The sequence below is a fragment of the Apaloderma vittatum genome, unplaced genomic scaffold (assembly GCF_000703405.1).
Source record: "Apaloderma vittatum isolate BGI_N311 unplaced genomic scaffold, ASM70340v1 scaffold922, whole genome shotgun sequence".
Classification (NCBI taxonomy): domain Eukaryota; kingdom Metazoa; phylum Chordata; class Aves; order Trogoniformes; family Trogonidae; genus Apaloderma; species Apaloderma vittatum.
The window spans coordinates 27,919-49,925 of NW_009702854.1; the positions used below are offsets into that span (position 1 = coordinate 27,919).

General features: G+C 36.4%; 1 protein-coding gene across 1 annotated transcript in view; it reads right to left on the bottom strand.

The window, feature by feature from the left end:
- RGS7 (regulator of G-protein signaling 7) overlaps positions 1-22,007 on the bottom strand; it is an 83,122-nt gene that overhangs the window by 18,580 nt on the left and 42,535 nt on the right. The window contains exons 6-11 of the mRNA XM_009864369.1: positions 21,877-21,958; positions 5,924-5,998; positions 4,767-4,865; positions 3,979-4,040; positions 2,396-2,506; positions 1,792-1,917 (exon numbers count right to left, since the gene is read on the bottom strand). Coding sequence (XP_009862671.1) covers positions 1,792-1,917; positions 2,396-2,506; positions 3,979-4,040; positions 4,767-4,865; positions 5,924-5,998; positions 21,877-21,958 — 555 coding nt within the window. The remainder of the gene's footprint in view (positions 1-1,791; positions 1,918-2,395; positions 2,507-3,978; positions 4,041-4,766; positions 4,866-5,923; positions 5,999-21,876; positions 21,959-22,007) is intronic.

The window sequence follows — 22,007 nt, forward strand, 5'->3', positions numbered from 1 at the left end:
CCTACAGTTTGACAATTCATGACCATAATTCTGAGCTTGTGAGACAGTTTTCTTTCAATTAATTATCACAGAAAGCACTTTTTACAGAGCAAGTTTGATCCCCTGCCTGATCCTTCCCAGGAACCGCCTTTAAGCTCATATTCACCATTGCTCAGATATTGTATTTTATAATGCCAATATAAGAATCTAGGGAGAGGCAGAGAAGAGTAGATGGCACGTCAAGGAATCAGCTCCGAACAAATTTCTCTGGGGAATTTTTCTGGATCAGTCACTTGCAGTTTGCCTGTGTTTAGTGTTGTAAATAGGATTAGAAGAAAGAGGTAGGGATTATGTGGGTAACAGTCTAGTTGGCAGAAAGACAAATTAATCACAAAAAAGCAAAGAAACCGCAACACACGCTGAGCTGGGCAGGTTCATGTTTGAACAGCTGCTCTGCATAATGAATTACCAGGATGCTCTTCAAAGAAAAAAATTACCTTTCCTTTTCTTAGTATTATTCTGACTATTACAAAATCATTTTACCACTTGGATGTTTTAAATAAAAAACAAATCTGTACCTGTCGTTAATGGACTTATCCACATACAAATACAGGTCAGGCCATAGTTCCATGTAAAGATGAACAAATCAGCTGGAAAATATCATAAGGTCTAGAGTATCTAATATACAGTTGTAATGCAAAATTCAATGACTGAATATGAATATGGTCAGCAAATTAGAGAAGTCCATCTCCAATTATTCTGCTGACAAATATAATGTAACCCAAGGAGGTCTGTGCAATTACACAGCATTTATGAATCAACACCACAAAATGCTAAATGCCTCTTGTTACATAAATGTAACTCTAGTACAAATGGCTATGCTGCACCACTATGGAGTGAGAACTGATAGAAAGAAAAGGTAGTGTAATATTTTTCTGAGTTTAGAATGTGTGCAGACAGGATTTTATACTCTTTATGCTATTGGTGCATGAGAAGTGATATAGATGACATCTGAAAAGAAGGTGGAATAAAGAGAAAAACATGTTGTACGTGCTTTTGTACTATGTACAATTTGACTTATCTATAGAAAGGTTGTCATTAATCCCTAGTAATCTTTCTGAAATAATTCTCACTAAGATATGACTTAGAACAGCAAGAACAAAACACGCTGTTAGCCGATGGAATCACTATCATATTTAAAAATCAGATAACAGTCCTCCCTCAATTTAAAGTAATTTTAAGCTTCATACACTAGCAGCACCTTTCCATTTTGCAGTTAGTGAGGCACCTGAGAGCCAACTATCACACTTCTTCTGTTGTGTCAGATCCAGAAGTACTAGAATCTTGGTGGAGATTTGTAAAAGATTAGTGATCCTCCAAAGCCAAAATAGTGAAAGTCTGTGAATTTTACTTTTAAATACTTTATTTATTTTTTAACAAATTCTTTTTTTTTCCTAATTTTTACTGTTCTCATAATATTGAACTTAAGACATGATACTTAACAGTCTTTGAATAGGTCAATGTTTTAAAATGTAATAAAATGAGCTGAGAGAAAAGTTCTTACATGGATAATTTGACTAAGAAGCTGGACATGAATGGAAAAATTATGTTTCATGTGACTCTGCTAACTATATCAATCTTTCTCTCAGCCTGAATAAGGGAGCAGGCAGCAATCTGCATGAATGGATTCTGAAAGGTGAGACAGAGGAAGACTTCTGAAGGAGTCAAAAAACTAAAATAAAAGTATCTGAAAAAAAACCCCCACCCAATGTATCTTAGGAGCTATTAAAACATAAAGTCCTTCTCATTTACCTTAAATTTTCTGAACTGAATTCTGACTCCAGGAATTTGAGAAACTGCTCTCTTCCCACAGGATCTTTCAAAGCTTCATCCATGCCAAACCCCCATCGTTTCACCCTCTGCTGTCCTGGCTCTTTGCTACAGAAGAAAAAAACAGCAGAACTCTCAATCAGGAATACTTCAGTATTCTAATACTCTGTGTTCATTATTCAGACTAAGTCCTAAAGTTCAACGATAGATTTCTCACTTCCAGATTGCTCATATGTGTGCAATGTTCAGAGATGAGCAACCAGGCTGTTAGTACTTACACAGGATGAAGGTAATACACATGCATTTACACAGAAGAGTAAGAACTTCCAACTAGGAAATGTTACCAGATTTTTAAAGATGTCTTTTTTTCCCCACACTGGAACACTGGAAATGGGTACTGTAGCTTTTTACACATTTTTATTAATCCACAGCTCTCCCCTCTTACGAGGGGAGCTGCAAAAAAAAAAGGAACTGCATTGCCCTTCTGTCTCAGTATTTTCCTGCAATATCTCTATTCGAAATCTTCATGTTTCAAGAAAAGCCTGTTATATCCCCTTACTCCAAAAGAAGAAATAAACTTATATACCTTGCCTCCAGTTCCCAGAAAGTGGTGTCATCTGATATCCAAGGGTTTGAGGGATCAGGGGGCACAAGAAAAGGATCATATTCCAAATACTGCTCTGTATAAGCTAATAGACTAGGAAAACAGAAGCGTCAAACATTGTCATGTCAGGAGGTGAGGAAACCTGATCAGGTTAACCCATTTAACAAATCACCTTGCATAAACAGAACCATGGTAACCGGGTGAGCACGTACTCAGAAGTCAGCTACAAGCTCAGGCTAAATTAGGCTTACTCAAGCCTTTTAAAAGTGGACTCCTGAAGAAGGAGGGGTGGCTCAGATCTTACCAAGCGCTGAAATTAAATAAACTACAAACTTCCCTAATAGTTTCCAATAGCTCCTTTTAGGCATTAATAAATGAAATCAAACATCTTCAATGCACATTTGCTTTCATAAAGGAGCATGTTTTATACCCCCCACAGTTCTAATTAGCAGTTTCTTTTAAAATCTGTTCTAAACCACTACATGCTATTCAGGTCATATTTATTGGCCCTGCAGCTGCTAGGACTCCTTTTTTCCTTTTTAAAATACAGTTAGTATTTTTATTATTTCCTAATCAAATGGCACTACTCTCAAGTTTATTTATTTCAAAAAAAAAACCCTATATTTTTTTCCAAATTCTTTGGTATTCATTAATTGGTCTGACTCAGCTGAACACGCTAAAAACTTTGCTTGCATTCTGGTGATTTATATGCCCCACTCCCTTATTCCCAATTTCTGTTTTCCATTGCCTCGTAATTATTGAAAGGTTATTGACAAGTGAGGACAAATATTCTTTCTTTTCATTCCTATTCATGTTATATTTAGTCTGTATTCTGATTTTACTGTTCAGCAAACACAAATTCTTAACCTGCCTACACACACATATATAAGTAGACACACATGCACAAACATATGAGAGGATGCAGAACCATTTGTATTTGGCTTAATTTCCTATTCTGAGTCTTAAGCAGCAAAATTTTCTGTGATTTTCACTATCCCTGTAAGGATGTGTAAAACAGAGCTTTCTTTACCTCTTCTCTGCATAAGCTGTAATTAGTCTTTTAAATGGGCTTTTTGTTTTGTTTGCTTTCTAGCCCCTTCCTGATGCATTTTTGTCTTATTTGGAGAAATATTCCTACTAGTGTTACATCCACTGATCCAAACTATACTCAGCCTCACTATGTTCAAGCACGGAGCTCCTCACCCAGCCAGCTCTGCCAATCTGTTCCTTTGCTTGATCAGCAACTTCCCTTTTGAAATATCAAAACAGTAACCCTGGACCTATTTCCATTTAGCCTCCCTGACAATGCAAGGTGGAACTTGTGACCACTTGGCGAGAAGCTCTTTCAGAGACTCCTAGATTTGTCAGAAATGTACAACAGAATATCTGGGCATCTCTTATCAATAAAAGAACTTCATACCTGCCACTAAAAGTAAACTCTCATCCATTGTTTCTATGACACCTGAGTTTCCCTGTCTCTCTTTCTTTGAAGCTATTTCATATCATCACTTTCCCAATAGTTATCAGTCTAATTGAAAAACCAGAAGATGTGACAATACACTTACCTCTCTGCAACTTTTGACATTTTTAATCTATGTCTGTCTAATTGCATTTGCCAGTGCTTAATCTGTAAGAAAGGAAGGCAAAGAGTTTTATGAGTAATTTCATTGCTTGACATTATTTTCATAACTTTTTTATTAGGGCTGTAATTTAACCTTAATTTATCCTAGGGCACAAAAGAGAAATATATCTGAGTTAAAATAATGTTTCACCAGTGTAGTTCTAAAATAAATGGAATTTTCCATCAAAGAGAAAAGATCATACAGAGACCAAAAAGGACCCAATATAACATTTTCCCTAAAGGTTCATCAACGGATATCTCAAATAGCCTTTTTTTTTAAGATTTTTTGAAGAGAACTACTAATTCTTTAGACATTTACCTTCTCCCAATTCTAAAACCTCAGGCAAGATTAATGAAGCGTTAACAGCAGCTAAATGTGTGAACCCCTAAATGCGTACACAGAGAGGCAAGTATACCCCCAAACCCCAAATCAGTGTTGAAAGCAAGAGCAAGCTGTCTACTGCTACAGGAGCTAATGGGCTTAGGTATGCGAAGAACCCATAACTGGTCTGCTCCTAAATGCCTTCAACTGATTAACACAAGATACAGAAAATGTCAGGTTTTGTCTCATTAGTTCTAAGAGAAGCTACAGACCTAAATCCATATATCCCAAAACAAAGAAAAGGTTTGCTAAACATCTGCTAGATCCATTCTGAACAACTTCCCAGTTATGACAATTTTTTGGTCTAAAAGGTTCGTTTAAATGTACATTCTTGCAGTTATTTTTCCAACCTCTTGGTGTAGTTCATCTTCTGTGGGTGGCTTAGTCTCCGGTACTGGTGTGTGGGTAGGGCTGTGACTTCGGATGTCATTTTGTAAGCCATAGACAGACTATGCAAAAAATATGGAACATGATAGTTGCTTTCAGACAATGCTTTCTATACACACTCATACTAAGTGTGATGCTTTAGTACAGTGTGCTCAAGAAGTTAGCCAAGATCATCTGTTTCTCAGGGAACTGCAGATAAGCCATACACTCATAAAATTGTGCTTCTATACCACGGTGTGAAATAAAAACTCCTAAACCCCCACAATTTTGTAATTCCAGAGAACACAAAATCTACTTTTATTACATCTTTATATTAACAGCATAGTAAACAGGTTGAATAGTAAACATGTTGAATGACACCAAAAGGCAGCTATTACAGTAAGTGGAGATGACCAGGATGAAAAGAAGAAACAGTATTCTCAAAGGTAGATTATCACAATGGATTATCTGGATGACTCCCAAATTTGCAATTACTGCTTGGTAAATTACACTAATCAGGACCTTTCACTACCATAAATAAAGTAAGCTAAAACTTTCTTTAAAGCCACTTTGCTTTTTAAAATATATTTTTCCATGGGTTGATGTAAAAATATCAAAGGAAGTACTTTAAAGTTGGAGTCAATCTACATTATTACGATGCAAAGGATTTGAAAGAAACTGTTGTTCCAATCCTGTGAGAACTTACACTGTTCATGTCTGGTTCCTAGTTTAGATTAAACTGACTTCCTCCACAATTTCTGTCATCTATTTGGAGCATAATTGTAAACTAGAGACACCCTTTTCATTAAGACTAGCACAAGAAAAACTGCTGTTATAGTATTTGTAATATATTTTTCCTTAGTTACTGACAGAAACTTTTTAACATGCTTTATTGATTTTACTAAACAACATGAATAAAGTGTACAAAAAATAATTTTTATTTTCATATTCTCTATGTATTTTTCCAAATAGCATTTATTTAGTATTAGTGATTTTTAAAATCTAATTAAGAGCTTATGAAATAACAGACATTCATGCATTCGTTCTTTGCAGCTGTAAGAAAAAGAGTTCTAAGAAACTATAAAACTTCTTGCTACAAATTACCTGCAGCTCCTGCTTTTGATATAATAATAGTACTTACTTTTCTTGTTTTATGTGGATTTCTCATTCTTGAAGATTTTTTTATATCCACTTCAGTTGTGTTTACACATCCAGGCTATTAGGAAAAAAAAAAAAAAAAAAAGATAGCACAAGGATAAAATCTCCAAAGGAACTCCATACTATTTTCATTGATATACTCCTCTTCGGTTTGTAAGGCTAAGAAAATAAATAACCAGAGGCATATAATAACCTGATATCCTTCTGCAGTTGTGCCTAAACAACTTACAAACTAATAAAGCATCTCAAGTAGCATTTCTTTGGCTTATTGTGAGAGAATATCTTTTGCTTTTTAGCCTTGTTTGCTGGGCCCTATGATAGTTTTTAGGACATGTTTTATTGTATATCTTTATGCTGAAAATACTGAAAGCATGTACAAATGTACAAAGGAGCAGAAAATATCCAAATGCATATTGTAAGACATACTTCCAATACAGACAGATATTGATTCTTTTTTTAAATTGCTATTGACAGCATTTGGGAATCTTGGAATGAGACTGAAGACCACATGTTTACAGCTCATGACATCATGAATTTGAAATAAATTCTCAAGATAACAAAGAAATCACATGCTTCTGCTTTGCTTTTGCCAAGAAAGCCATGCAATTTCCACTCTAGTTATCCATCTAACAAGCATGGCTTACTTAATGACACAAAATAAACGGAATTGTGCAGTACCCACCTCAGCTGTGAACCCCAGGCTCCCTTCAGAAGCACCTGTTTTTCAGTCACTTTTTAAAAGATGATAATTTTTTAAAAAAATAAAGATGAAAAAATGTGCCAAAACGGGATTTTTTTTTCCCTCAGGAAATGAAATAAAAACCCAACCAAGCAGGCTTCAGCAGTCCAACCAGAAGACTGGCAATCTAAACAGAGTGATTCTTACCCCTGATTTGGCATTCAAAGGTGCATTCTCACAACTCTGTAGCATTGTGAAGGACACAAGTCCTCTAGTTTCCCCTAATTCATCTTCCTTTTATACTTTCTTCTAAATACAAACTGTGTGTAGAAATCTGTTCTTTATCGCTTGCTGGAAACAACTAATAATAAGCCTTATGTTTTCAGGTGGGTTTTACCTGTTGATTTTAGAGGGATTACACTTGCCAGTAAGAGTGGAAAGTACAAAATCTGCTCTCTAGTGGTAGCGGATTTTTAGTGAAAGTAGTTTGGGAGTAGCTAGATGTGGAATTTACTTGCCAGACAACCAAGCTGGACTTATTATCATACTAACGATATAAGCTTTGTCTTCTTACCACAATTTAAAAACGCTTGATGTGGTTGTGAATCTTCATTGAAACAAAAAAAGCAAACATTCTATATATAGGCAGAGCCAAAAAACAAAGACATTTCATTAAACTGGCTAATGATACTTTGACTCTGGAAAATATTTTAAATTACAGACTTTTTTTGTTATGCAGTATGATTTTAAAATTAATACAGAAATTTTATTTTAAGGTAATACGTTAATGTGTATTTAATCATTTTACATTTGCAGTCTAAACAGGTCCTAATCACTAAGAATAAAAATAGGCATTTAGATAGTATTCTCAAGATTGCATCTGACATGTCTATAGAGCTAGATTTGGAAAGCTACACTTTAGGCTTGTGAACAAAAATGGTAGTTCTTAAACTCAGAAAAACTTGTAACTCTCAAAGACAATGATAAGTTGAAAAATAGAAAATTCTGCACGATGACAAAATTAAAGGCAGAAAGTAATTTCACAGGACGGTATACTGAGATGTAAAGTTGAAAAGAAAACAATTTGTCTACTTTAGGATTATGGCAGCAGCTGGCAGTGAAGGAGATATGGGCTTTTAACAATATTTACAGCTCTTGACTGCAACCATTTGAATACCAGGCACATTCGCACAAGGCACAAACTGTTCTTTGTTTAGTTTTCTGTTATGGCTTGTTAATAGTAGGTCCTAAAAATGGAAAGGGAGGAAAAAAAAAAGAAAAAAAAGGAAAAAAAAGCTTAAACCTCATCTGAAGCCTTTCTCTTATTTTCAAAGATTTCAAGTCCACTAGGAGTAAATTGGCCACAAGTATGAACAAATCTAGCATCTTCTCCAGGCAACTCATGTGCCAGAGCTGTTGATGCGAGTGACACATCAAATAATTCTGGGAGGTTTTTAAAAATGAAACAAGGGTGAAGGTTTTGTTGGTTCCCAACCCAATACTGACCTTCTATGAGATCTAGTGCATTCTTACTGCCTCCTGGCTGTTTAAAACCTCTCGGGCTGAAGCATGCTGCTGTTGCACACCTCAGCAAGGGCACTCGTGAGGGGCTGTGAGGGCAGAAACTGGACCAAGGTGTGACCGCAGAGAAGAGGGAAGGAAAGCAGCAGCAGGAAGGTGCAGGCAGGGAAGCCTCAGGAAGCTTCGGTGCACAAGGGAAAGCAGCTACAGCGTACATCCCTACTCTGGTAACCTAGGGTAACAACAGGTGTTCAAGACATATATCGCTACCACTATACACTACCGTTCTCAACTTATGCTTTCTTCTCAAGTGAAGAATATTTATTAAAACGACACTTGATAGAAGATGGGTTTTTTTGTTTCATTGGTGATGCCATACTCCATCTGTCAGTTTTTAGGAATAAATACCAAACGTCTTCTCAATTTAAATGAACACAAAAGCTTGCATTATTTGGGCATTTTGCTAAAATAACTTGGAGTCTTTGTGGGAAGACCTTTGCTGGACAACATTTCATTTTATTCGTGTGCCCTCATTAACATAATAAGTATGTGTTTGAATACAATTACATCCAGCTGTGTTTTCTTCTTGTGTTGCTTTTTTAACCGGACCACCATAGTTCAAATAGTGAGACGCCTGTCAGAGTACTCTGCTGCAAGATTCCCATTTAGTGTGTAGTATATAATTTGCATACTAATACTGTAAATAATTTTCAAACAGACTTCCTGGAAGACTTAAAACCTCTTCTATATATGTAAATAGAATGCTTATTTCTTTCAGGACTAATATTCCGTATGAAAACAATTCCCTCTACACACACACACACACACACAGAGGAGAGTCTTGTGACCTTGTTGAAATTATCATAAAGCAAGATCTAACCAGAGCAGAATTTGGGCCTCTTCTGTTTTAAAAGGGCTGGCTTAAAAACCTGTCATATATTCAAAGGAAACTTAGCTTCTTTTCATCCATCTGTTAGCCTGCCCTTAAATCATAGTACAAATGACATTGGATTAATTTGCAGCAAAGGACGTGTCAGTCCAGTCATGATAAATTCACCACTGAGATAAATGGATGCAGATAAATAATATAAAAAACTATATAAAAGATTTTTTAATCCCTACTTCAATTATCAGATAATCACATTAATATGAATTCCAAGCAGCACAACTTTCTATTCATGCTGTACAGGAGGCTGCCAAGAAGCATAGTGGAAGGGAGAAGTCTCCTCTGCAAGGAGAGGAGGTCCAAGAACTCCAGGTCCATCAACTTACATGCTTGGATTTGGCTACAGACATTTCAAAACAACAACCACCTGAGAGTATATTTAGTTAAAAAAAAAATCTTTTGATATTCACAGTATTTCCCTGATAAATGTGGCAACAGTGAATTAATTAATTAAGCCCTTGAAACAGATCTAACAGTGAATTAATTTTTTGACACCTGTAGCAACCATGTGGAAGAATTCATTGTTTACATCAAATGGCATGCTCTAGCCGTGATATATTTCCATCCAAACAGTGCAGAATATCTAATATTTATAGTCTGTCTCTTGTACAAATTTGCACACTCCAAGGACCGTTTTTATTGCTTGGTCACATAGCTAAAATCAGTTGCTATCAAGAGATTCTTTTGTGCAAAAATCTCTTTGCTATGGCATATTTCTAATTCTAATAATTTTAAAATCTTTAACAGAAAGAAAATTAATGTTTATAATTTTGTCAGTTTAAATTTTGGGGTTTTTTTTCTTTCTTAAATAATCTAACTAATTTATAAAGATATATTATATATATATAAAGCACTTATGACCATATTGATAAACAGTCTATGGAACCACTCTGACAGCAAAGGTAAGAACACGAGACAGCCTTTCAGTACCTCAGCACTTCTGTTTCCATCCAATTTTTTTTTAAAGAAACAACAAATAAAAATCTAACTGTGAATTACTTAAACCAGAATAACCAGAAGTTTTTCTTGTATCTGAGACAAATACACCCCTGTATGTGGGAAGGAATAAGCTCATGCATTGCAATAGGCTGGGAACTGTCTGTCTGTATTGCTGTGCTGTAGAAAATGATCTGAGGGAGAAGCTGAACATGAGTCAGCAGTATGTCCTTGCAGCACTGCAGACAAACCTCATACCCAGCTGCATTAGCAATAGCATTGCCAGCCGGCAAAGCAAGTGGCTGTTGCTTTTCACACGGCATCATGAGGATATACCTGGAATATCAAGACTCATTTTGGGACCCACAAACAGCACAAGAAATATATTCAAAATGGAAAAGTCCAGTGTAAGAACAGACTTTTTTCTGCTTGCAAGAGGGGAGAGCTTACTGTTGTCTTCTGGTGCCTAAACGGGGCTTGCAGAGCTAGACATGTTCCAGAGGTGCACCATAAAAGGACAGGAGGCAAGAGTCAGAAATTGTAGTAAAGGAAATTCCAGTTAGCGATAAAGAAATACCCTTCATAATAGAAGGAAGCAGTTGCTTAAAAGAGGCTGTGAAATTTCCATCATTGGTGATTTTCAAAGCTTGTTTAACCAAGGGGCTGGACAGTGTTATTCAACTTCATTCCTGGAGACACTCAAGGTCAGGCTTGATGGGGCTCTGTTACAACCTGATCCAGTTAAAGATGCTGCTGCTTACTGCAGGGGTATTGGACTTGACGACCTTTAAATGTCCCTTCCAACACAACGCGTTCTATGATTCTGTGAATTTAGCAATGCTTTGAAAAGGAGGTTGGACTAGAGGACCTCCAGAGGTCCCCCTCAGCCTACATTTCTGTGGTACAGCCTGTGATCTTTGCGAACTGCAGGGATTGAAATTCAAATAATCCACCTAACAGAACACTCCAATCAAGTATTCACAGCTGTGTGAAATTCATCATCCTGCCTTACCCTCCCCACAACAGCAGAATGGAAAGACAAGACTGCTATTTGCTTCCTTACTGCTGCCTCTGGCAGCCTGGGATGTGTAGTCAACCCATACAAATACACCTAGTGATGATTTTAGGAGACTTAATTTCACAGCCTCTTCAGTTATAAACGCACAGGTGCTATTTAAAATAATTGCCTCATTTCAATATGCACACCCATAAATTCAGAGTGCAGTAAAGCAGTAAATATTTAGGCAGATTGATTCACAACCCTCACACAATTTCATCGCATTTCAGTGTCAATATGGTATGAAACAGATCTTTTTATTTGTTTTGCAAGCATGGGCTAACTTGTTAAGTTTAATTGTGAAATATTAAATTTGAAGATCTCTAGGCTTTCAAAATTTAAATGCTATAAATTTAAATCATGGACATGGATACAAACAGGACAGATCTTTGTTTCCACTTGGAAAAGATAAAGTCAAACACACAAATGTAAAGCCAAGGCAGACTATCACAAATAAAGTAAGCTTAAAGTCTGAAATTTCCTGAGTGTCAAAAGTTGGTGTTGCCTTCTGCAACAATTTATTCTGCTATTTCAGTTATTGTTGCTGTTTCTGTCATTTTACCAATAAAAGAGTCTCCTAACCTTCAACAGTCACTATCCATATCACTCACATCTCAAGTAGGGAAGCTAATTAGACAGTGAACAATAAGCAGAGTATCAGAGTTCATTTTTATTTGCATTTTTTATATTCCAGTTTACCTTTATAGCTAGCTGCACTGTGCATAGTTAAAAATGAAGAGGAGAATAAGGGCATGAAAGATTATAAAACTAAATGAGACAAAGAAAACAGAACAACTGGTACTCAGCTGAAAAAACAAGTGCTACTATCTGGAGGAATATCCAGTTTGACTGTGATTATGTGGGAAAGATTGTTTTTTCTCATACAAACTCTAGAATCAAAGGAGATATTAAAATCCTATATTAAGTTGTCAGTAATAGCTAAAACTGAGGCTGTAACAAAGAACAACACCGCCTATATTCTCTTGTAGTGTACCAATTTTTCATTTCCCAGAGATGGAAGTTATTGGAGTGTGCAAAACCTGCTAAGGCTTCTAAGAAAAGGGTGAACTTTAGGTAATTTTTGTGTATTTTGGGGTTTTACCTCATTTTATACGCTTCAGGGTGAATGAGTAGAAAAGCTTTGCAATGGAAGAGCAGCACTATTAATGACTTTGCTGATGCAATAGAAAGTCTCAGAGAAACATTTTAAATGTGCTGAGTAAAAGTGGTCAGCTTTTTAACAGGATTTGGAAAAACAGCTCTTATCTTAAAGTCCAGTCAAAGGAGGGCTGCACATGTCCAAGCCTTCACAAATTTCACAAAACTGTTTTCCTGGTGGTTATCTGAACCAGGACCTGAAAGCTGTTTTAAGTGTAGGTCATCGGGTGGGATGCCTGACATGAGTGGAGTGCCACAACTGATGGCTACAAGCTCTTCCGGAGAGATAGACAGAGAAGGAGAGGCAGTGGTGTGGCCCTATATGTTTGGAACTGTCATGAATGCTCAGAACTTAAGTATAGTGACAATGGGGTTGAGAGTATCTGGATCAGGCTAAGGGGCAAGGCCAATAAAGCTGATAATGCTGTGGGAGTCTGCTACTGACCTCCCAACCAGAGCAGTGACATGGCTGAAGAGGCATTCTACAAGCACTTGGGAGAAATCTCATGGTCACTTGCTGTTGTTCTCATAGGGGACTTCAACTTCCCAAGTATCTGCCAGAAATACAACAAAGCAGGGAGGCAACAATCTGTGAGGTTCCTGGAATGTATGGAGGATAACTTCCTCACACAGCTGGTGAGTGAACCGACTAGAGAAGGCACCCTGCTGGACCTCCTCTTTGTGAACACAGAAGGCCTTATGGAGGATGTGGCAGTTGGAGGCTGTCTAGGGAACGGTGACCATGAAATGATTAAGTTCTCTATTCTTAGAGATGATAGGAGGGGGGACAGCAAAACTACCACTTTGAACTTTTGAAGGGTCGAGTCTGACTTGTTTAGGAGGTTGCTAGATAGAATCCCTTGGGAATCAGTTTTGAAGGGTATAGGAGTTCAGGAAGGCCGGACACTTTTTAAGAAGGAGGTCTTAAAGGCACAGGAGCAGGCCATCACCACGTGCCGTAACATGAGCCGGTGGCAAGGAAAACCAGTCTGGCTGAATAGGGAGATTTGGGTGAAAACCAGGGAAAAAAGGAGACCTAGTGATGAGTGATAGGACAAGGGGAAATGGCCTTAAGTGGCACCAGGGGAGGTTCAGGTTGGATATTGAGAAGAATTTCTTTACTGAGACGGTTGTCAGCCATTGGAACAGGCTGGCCCGGGGTTCAGTTATCCAGCAGTGGAACAGGCTGCCCAGGGAGGTGGTTGAGTTGCCATCCCTGGAGGTGTTTAAGAGACAGGTAGGTGTTGTGCTGAGGGACACGGTTTAGTGGTGTTAATTAGGGCTAGGACAAAGGTTGGACTTGATGATCTTGAAGGTCTCTTCCAATTGAAACTGTTCTACAATTCTGTACTTAAGAACGATAAGATCAACGAACATCAACTAAGCAATGAAAAAATAAACTCAGTAGCCATAGTTACCAGATCCTGCGAATATGTAGGAATGTGTATCAATACTACTGCTAGGGGAGATCTCACCAGCCTTTGTTACACCTCTCAAGGCAGTAAAGCCCAACCAGTGATTATAGGGACTGGGCTACAGGAAGCACTTTTGGTTGGAAATAAATACTATTACTTACAACTGAAGCACTTAACCATGGCTTTAATTTACAACCAACTAGGTGTGCCTAATCTGAAACACTCTTATAAACTTTATCAGCCCCTCCAAAAGTCTATGGCATAATTAAAATTTCCCTCTGCTTCAGCAGTTCTTTGAAAATAACTCTGAGAAATCAAGTGTGTAAGCATTGGGGCTTCTCTTGACAATATCTCTAGTCACAAGATCCCCAGTAAGTTAGCAGACATCTGAAGATAGAGGAAAACTACCATAGTAAGTTCAGTTATTAGGATACGAGTGATGGACTTATTCATATTTGACAAATTTTGCAAGTTACGATGCATCTACCACAAATGTAGCATAATCCAAACATGATGAACTCTAAAAGAAGTTCGATGGGTATCTCCACTGCAGTCTAGCTAGTTAGGGCATATTGTCCTTGTTCCACAGTTGAAACTGATGGTACCAGACAGTTTTTTCTTCCTGTATACGTAATGGCACTGTAAGTTTTACAAAAGTATCGAGACATTATCATATAATAGAAGGGAATAGCCTCAATTTTTCTTCTCTGTACTTGTATTTCTAAAAGTATGTATGTGTCATACACTTTTTTTTTTTTTAATAATATCATATTCCCAGTTTGCACAATTGGTTTTACCACAGTTGTATCTTTGGAAACAGGCCTTTTGATCCAGGTGTGTGACTGACACACAAGCACTGTGACTGGTGTGTTGATACCTTTTGTTAAACTACAGTGCTTTTCTAGAGGTCCTACCTGCTCTATAGCTCTAGTAACCAAACACAGAAAGACAAATATTTAGATTACAGTCCAATATGGCCACAGTAATTTCATATATAAATTGTAGTAAGTATGTAAGTTTGATGATGACTTTGTATACACCTTCTACCAGGTTTTCACCTTTCTAGAACTCCAGATGAAACTTCTCTAAAATTAAATCACAATTTTCCAATTTTTTACTATGGACTCTTTCTTATGTTAGGAATAAACTCATCTGGGAAGTACAGCTATAGTTTGCAATTAACACCTATAAAGTATATTTAATGATTAGAAAGCAAATCCCATGGTTGTTACCAACTATAAAAAAATCTGTAGCAGCACGTTTTAGATTTCTTTCTCAGACGTCTCAAAAATTTGGCAGATAACCAGGCAGAAAAATATTAAAATCTGTTTGTTCTACTAAAGCATGAGATATTTTACCAAATTCCTACAACCTTTTCATTATGTATCTTTAAAGAGATGTGTTATACTACTAAATGTTATCTTTACGGAACACAAGATAGGGTACATAATTACAACTTATGAATTCAGTGTGACCTTGAAAATAAGCAACTACAAAGCAGAACTGGACTTGCAGAGAATAACCTCAAATTTGGTTATATTGCTTAACATGAATCTATTTTTAAAACACGTGACACATCTGACAATATGCTGCAAATATGCCTGAATAGAGTGATCTACAGTCAAGTAGTATTATGGAAACAAATTAGTTGTACAAAGCTTAACTGCTAAAACCTGTCTGTATCAGCTGATAATGATGTACAACCTATTGTCTTTTAATTAAGTAAATACAGCTTTTAATTTTTTTCTTGTTCATTCATTGATCTGGTGTTTCAGGCTACAGAATGTTCAATGTCAAATTTTATTGAACTGTTTCTTTCAAAGGAAGGGACTGTCTTAATTGTAAGAATTAATAAAGACTTTGATAGGGTTAAGTGTTCTCTTCTGTTGAAGGTTTTAGTAGAGAATTATGCAGGCAGCACAGAACTAATTTAAATGCTTGATGCACATCCTTTTAAAGTAATTTCTTTAAACAAAAAAGATAAAAAATATAAAGTTTCAGACTTATTTATTAAATTGCAATGACTGAGCAATAAACCTGATTGTGTAATCCACTAGAAATATATTGATGTAGAAATAAAGAAATCTTGATAAACTGCAGAGAAAGGCATAAGCATTTAAGAGTTCCCTGAGTAGTATCAGACACACAAGGAATTCCAGTGGCTGTGCAAACCAATGACCTGCTTGGAACTGGAGCAAAAGAGATACAGAGAGATTTTCAAGAAATATAATACTAATGAATTAAACCATAAAAATAATCCATAGGAAGTAGAGCATCTTGAATCTTAACAGGATTCTCACATACTTGCTTGTTTAAGTACAAATCTAGCAAAGCTGGACTTTCACCTTAAGAAAAAAGGATTTTATCATATTGTGGGGTTTTTTTTAAAAAATAGTGGTCTATCTGTCAGAAAAACACATAAGATGCTAAATGCTGATGGAAAGGATTTTGACATTTAATTTTTGAAACAAGTCATACGAAACTAAGCTAGAAGCTGTCCTAAATAATATACTACTGCATGGAAGTTACAAGCCTAGTTCTTTTCGAAAGTTAATTTAATTTCCAGTTACTCTTAATTTACAATAGACTATCTTAGATTTGTAGTTTCTGGTTTTCAGAACCAGAAATTACTGTTCAGAAATTAGATCTATTGTATTTATTCAAACCATGCTTTAGCAGTATTAATTTTAATTAATGCTGTATTAACGTGATTTTTGTGTATCTGAAGATTCCAGTATTTGCAACACTGTCGCATAAGAAAACCTGTTAAATTTATCTGGTTTGTTGACCCTATGCTAAATACTCAGCAACATTATTACTTTCTCATTTTTTTCACCCAAAGCACAGCAAATTGCTGTTTTATGAATTCCATTCAGAAGCATTTAGGTTATGCACTTGAAAAGAAGTGAAAACGGGGAAGTCTGACTAGACGTCTCTAAAAATGCTGGTGGCAAGTATAGTTGACATTTAGAAATTGATTATCTGCCTTTGGATTTATAAGAAGACCCTTGACAGAATGCTTTGGATTAAAGCAGCAAATTTAAGTCACACAGAAGCAAAAAATCAATGTATAAACACTGCACTTATTAAAAATATTCCTTATCTTTCCTACATCAGCTTATTTTCCTAGCTGCTCCCAGAACAAGGTCTTACTAAAAACCATGACGTCATTTTATTTTTCTATGTTCATCCACCATCTCATCAGTTAGTTATTTCACATTTTCTCACCTCTTCATAATCCTCAGTTTTAACTTGAGCACTTTCAGTGTGTTGCACGGTTATCTGGCTTCTCTTTCCCCATCTGTGCCACCCTTACTCAAGTATCAGACTAAATAACAACGCTAAATAACCATAAATGTCTTAGTTAGCAGGCTAGATATAAGGTTTATAAATACTTGCCTCAAACAGATGCGAATGTAGATCATAAACATTATAACCAATTTCTGAGAAAAAAACAAACCCCACAACATTGTACAAGGCTTTGTTTCATTACTAGAAGTGCAATTATCTGAGACTGACAATTGGCTGCATTCCCTGTCTGCTGGAGAGGTAACTCCCGTGTAGGGTTATATGATGAAACAGGTGCAAAGGAAGACATGAAAATTGTATGCAGATATCTCACTAGAGAAGTTGGATGGCATGATTCACATTCATTTCCTGGAGATGTTTAAAAACTTTCTGAAAATATTATGATAAAGCAGACAGAAGTGTTCTCTGGCTAAAAAAAGTGACTAGCCCAGAAAAGTATAGGGTTTGTAGCACACAAAGTGTGAGATGAATGATTGGGCCACCTCAGCCAAGTTAAATTCAGTCTTTTGCCGAGTCTTTGAGGCTGATTTTGAAGGACAGGATGGAAAAGTCATTACAAAGAAAAGCAATGAAAGAAACCCCAGAACAAATAACCGCAAGTGTCCACTGCATGACCCTAGACACCCGGTAATATTACATACTGTCTCAGATGCCGAGGGTCATGTTCAGATCACATAAAATACAATTTTAAAATGAAAACAGATACAATGAGATTAATAGAGATGAAATCTCATATAAAAACTAAATAGAGAAGCAAAAGGTGTGAGATGTAAAGATGACCATTTTCCTTACTTGCTACTAGGAAACCATAGCCTGAAACCCCCAAATTGAGAACTCACACGTTTCTGAATTTTACATCATCAGCGAATTATCTTAAACCTATACTTGCCCTTAATGTTGCTGTTAACCTTATCAGACATACGCACCCTGAACACTTTGCGTTACTGTGTTAAATCACACAAGTGCTGGTTTTGTTTTTCATAGAACCATTCAAGTTGGAAAAGGCCTTCAAGATCATCCATTCTAACCCTGATCAATATTTGCTATTCATTCTTTTTCACAGAGAAGCAAAATGATCACCAACATTCAGGAAAGCAGCGGTAGCCAATGGGAACAGAAGTCCTGTGGTTTAATCAAGCTATGTCTGGCAGAACGGAGGAACCGGATCACACCTTGACATGTTAATGCTTTAAACTTTGGAGAGAGACACACACCAGTGTGGTTTTCTAGCACATATTGGAAAGACATTGCCTATTTCCCATCTTCCTCTTAAAAACAACTGCACACAAACCTGCTAAATATGACTGCAATACAGCCAACATTCTGACTAATAACAAAGGTCAGAGGCACTGGAGAAAATAAAATATTATTTTAAGTTGTTATAGTTAAAAAGCAAACAGATGACTTTCAGGACAAAAAGATACTTCCCCAATTATCTTCTGAATTAATCTGAATTTCAGCAAATACCCAACAGGCCTTTATTATGCGTTTCATTTAAATTACACTAATGTGTAACTCAGGAAGAAAAGTTGATTGTTTGTAACAGCTAGACATCAGCTGTCCTTGCTCGCTACCTAAAAGAGTTAATTTTACAGCAAACTGCAGCTATTCTGCTCCTACTGTATTTGTTGCAGGTTTGAGAATGTTTCAGGGGATTTACTGTTTTAGTACCTGTTTGTCCCTTTTTAACAACTGTAAGATTATGGGTTTTAAAGAGAGATAATAATTCAGCAAAGCTATGAGGTTTTTTATGAAGACTTTAATCAGGAGCGTGACATTTCTTTTCAAACAAGAGCAGCTGCTTAATTTCTTTTTGCCTGGAAGGAACTGACTTCTCCAATTCAGTTTGATCTGGTTTTGCTTTTGGACTAATGCCCTAATCCTCCTAACCAATTTTCACTTGGTTTCATAGTCTATTATTGATAAAAGTTTCAAAATTATGATGATGCAATTTACAGGCAGGCGAAAAGAAAAGGAAGGCTCTTAAGATATGTTTACTCTTCCATCAGAAAGAGAAATGCATCACTATATGTGTAAAATATTAATCTCAGGCTATACCTCAGAAATAATGGCATGAACTTTATACTACATCTACTGCTCAGGATCTCAACAAAGTTTATACAGCTCTCCCTGACACACATTTCCATGGCTTTAATATGATTACTATCTGAAGTAGTAAGATTAAAAGTTGTTCAAGAATGTCTCTGCAGGATGCAGGACCTACAGTTCAAGTTCAGTCATACTTTTTCTAGCTGCAAGCCATGATCTTTCTATATAAAGCAGCAACTGGAATTTATAGAAATGACCAAGATTACAATCCACATTACACTGAAACACAAATCAAAATAAAATAATACATAGTGAAAATACAATTAAATAAATACTGGAATGGAAACTGATCAGTGAGATACTAAAAACTGTTCTCATATCTATTTATCAAGAGAGAAATTAAGGAAGAGGTGATTATTTGAAAAAAACTCCTCTCCAAATCCACTTTTTTCAGTTAATCTCTAACCATCATCTTAGTCTGAAAACCTAGGAAAACGCTGTGGGCTCCAGCCATCCACCTGATCAAAAATATGATGACTTTCCAAGATTTTTCCATCGTTCAGAATATGGCATATCTCCTAGGGCCTCTCTAACCACCTGATTTCGACTTGGGACCTATGAAATAAAGGTGCTTGTAGAGGCAAGTGCTCTTTACACATCAGTTTGGTTCGTCACAGTGACATTTCTGATAACCAACCATGTTCTTTTTCTACAGCTACACTCTCCTGGTTCCACTGTCATTCCTGTAGTGCACTGCAGCACTGTCCTTTTTGGACTGATGGCTTGCTTCCTTTTTCTATCCCTTTCATCACCTTAAAGTATCTCTTTTTTGAAATAAAATGCAAACACACTATTCGTAGATTATATTCTATATGTAAACGTCTAGTAGTAGCACTCTAGCCAGGCAGGTAAGAAATAAAGTGACTAGAGAACAGCACAACTGCAAAAAAAATCCCTGAAAAATATTTATTTATTTACTCTCCTAAACTAAACAATAAAACAACAAAAAAAAGTAAATACTTGTCATTCAAAATTAATTTTCACTAAAAAAAAATAAATTGGAATGGACTTTGAACAATATTGTCACAGCCCCTAGCCTCTGAATTTTTAATCAAACAATCAGAATCTGTAAATAAAAATAAGCATTAATCCCAGATTCTTATCCAGACATTACCTAATTTTGTAAAATTAGCTCTCCGGATTTACAGCAGCATTTCAGTGAGGTTTGAGTGGCCTTGAAAAGCCATTAGAAATTGTAACTAGCTCTAGCATCACCTTTTTCAGTCTGTTCCTCTTTTAGATTTTATTCTTTTTAATAGAAGCTTCTGGCTTTTACTGTGACAGTAAATCCATAACAATGTTTTCAAAATTATTATTTTACTAACTAGTGAGAGGAGCTGGTTTGCAAAAGTAAGAACCTCTGCATTCTTCTATTTATATCTCCTAAAGTCAGGAGCCTACATTGCTGAACATAAGCCAGCATTTTGCCTCTGATATTTCCTAGGTATGTCTACAGCCAGATTAAAAACATCTGCTGGACCAGGAAGATTTATCCACAGTTCAGTCAAAGCTCTTAACCAGATTCAATTTCCTCTTGCCCTGGTCCCTTTAATTCTCTCCTTATTGTCTGCCTATATGTTAACTTGAGACTTCAACAATTCATCTTCATTCCCAGACCTGGAAATAGCACCTCATTCCCAGATTCAAAACTCTTAGATCCATTTCTGCAGGTAATATAAAAGCTGTCTGCACCTTCAAAGTTCTCAGGTCCAGAGAAACTTTCTACATGTAGCTCCTATCGACATCAGATGGCAGATTGCTTTCTGTCCTCCTTCCCTACTTTATGCCAGTGACTCAGACAATAACATCTCAGTCTTTTTTTGTCTAATGCCGGCAGTTTGAATCTTTCATGTAAAATTATTTTGTCCACCTGACATTTTAAATCCTACCTAAAAATAGATTTCTTCTACTTCTCTTTCAATTCTCCAGTCATAGATGCAGGGTGACCATGTCCAAGTTTATAATTTTTTATGTGAAACTTTCTCATTGTATTCACCTCTTCTACAGGTATCATCACCTAACTTTGCTTTTCCAGAACAATTCATTTCAGTTAAGTATCTTTTCCCAGTGTCACAGTGGAAGATATAGTCCACATTAAGTTTAATTCATACTGATAGCAAACTGTATACAAAAAGTGAAAGCTTGACTCTAGGTAAGGGAAACAGACATAATTTTGCAGTAAGGCAAAAAAGTACAGTCACTGAGTTCTCACAGTTTAATTGGAAGTCTTGTGACATTTGACATTCTTTCACAAAGTTTTAGCTCTCAAAGGTAGTTATTATGTTAGACTTTCTTTTTTGTAAGCTTTGTTTCAGATGGACTTTGACAAGGAACTGAGACAAATCTCATTTAGACAGTGTATGACTCTCACAGCTCAAAGCCAACAATATCTAACCTTTATGTACATTAAAAATAGCTTGGAAATATGAGCAGAGTGAAGCTGAAAGGCTTAGTGAGCAAAAAAGCAGATTTTTTTAAAAAGTAAGATTTATTTAAAAGTATTTTTAGCTATGCTGATAGTTTTGTTGTGTGACTCATACCCTGGGAAACCTTTGAGATTCTAATAGTCAGACAGGTACCTTCTGATTCAGGAAATCAGACACAACAAATTTATTCACTGAAAACCCTGAACTGGGTGTACACATATCTGCAGTCCTCAACAGTAGAATGATATAAACCATAGATCCTGTGAAAAGGGAGATGAGCCCCAAGCCCTGGCCCTACAGCCCTTTTGCTTGTTCCCAGGCTACCGTAATGCTCCACAGAGGCCAACATTTATCAGCAGAGCAGCCTCACTGGAACTCACCACCGGCCGGTGCACGTCCCAGAACGCTCGCTCCTGGCTGTCAAGAATCTTCCTCTCTATCTTGTCTCTCTTCTTGTCAACTCTGTCAATGTTAGAGGATATTTAAAAGAAATAGTGTTAATGACAATATT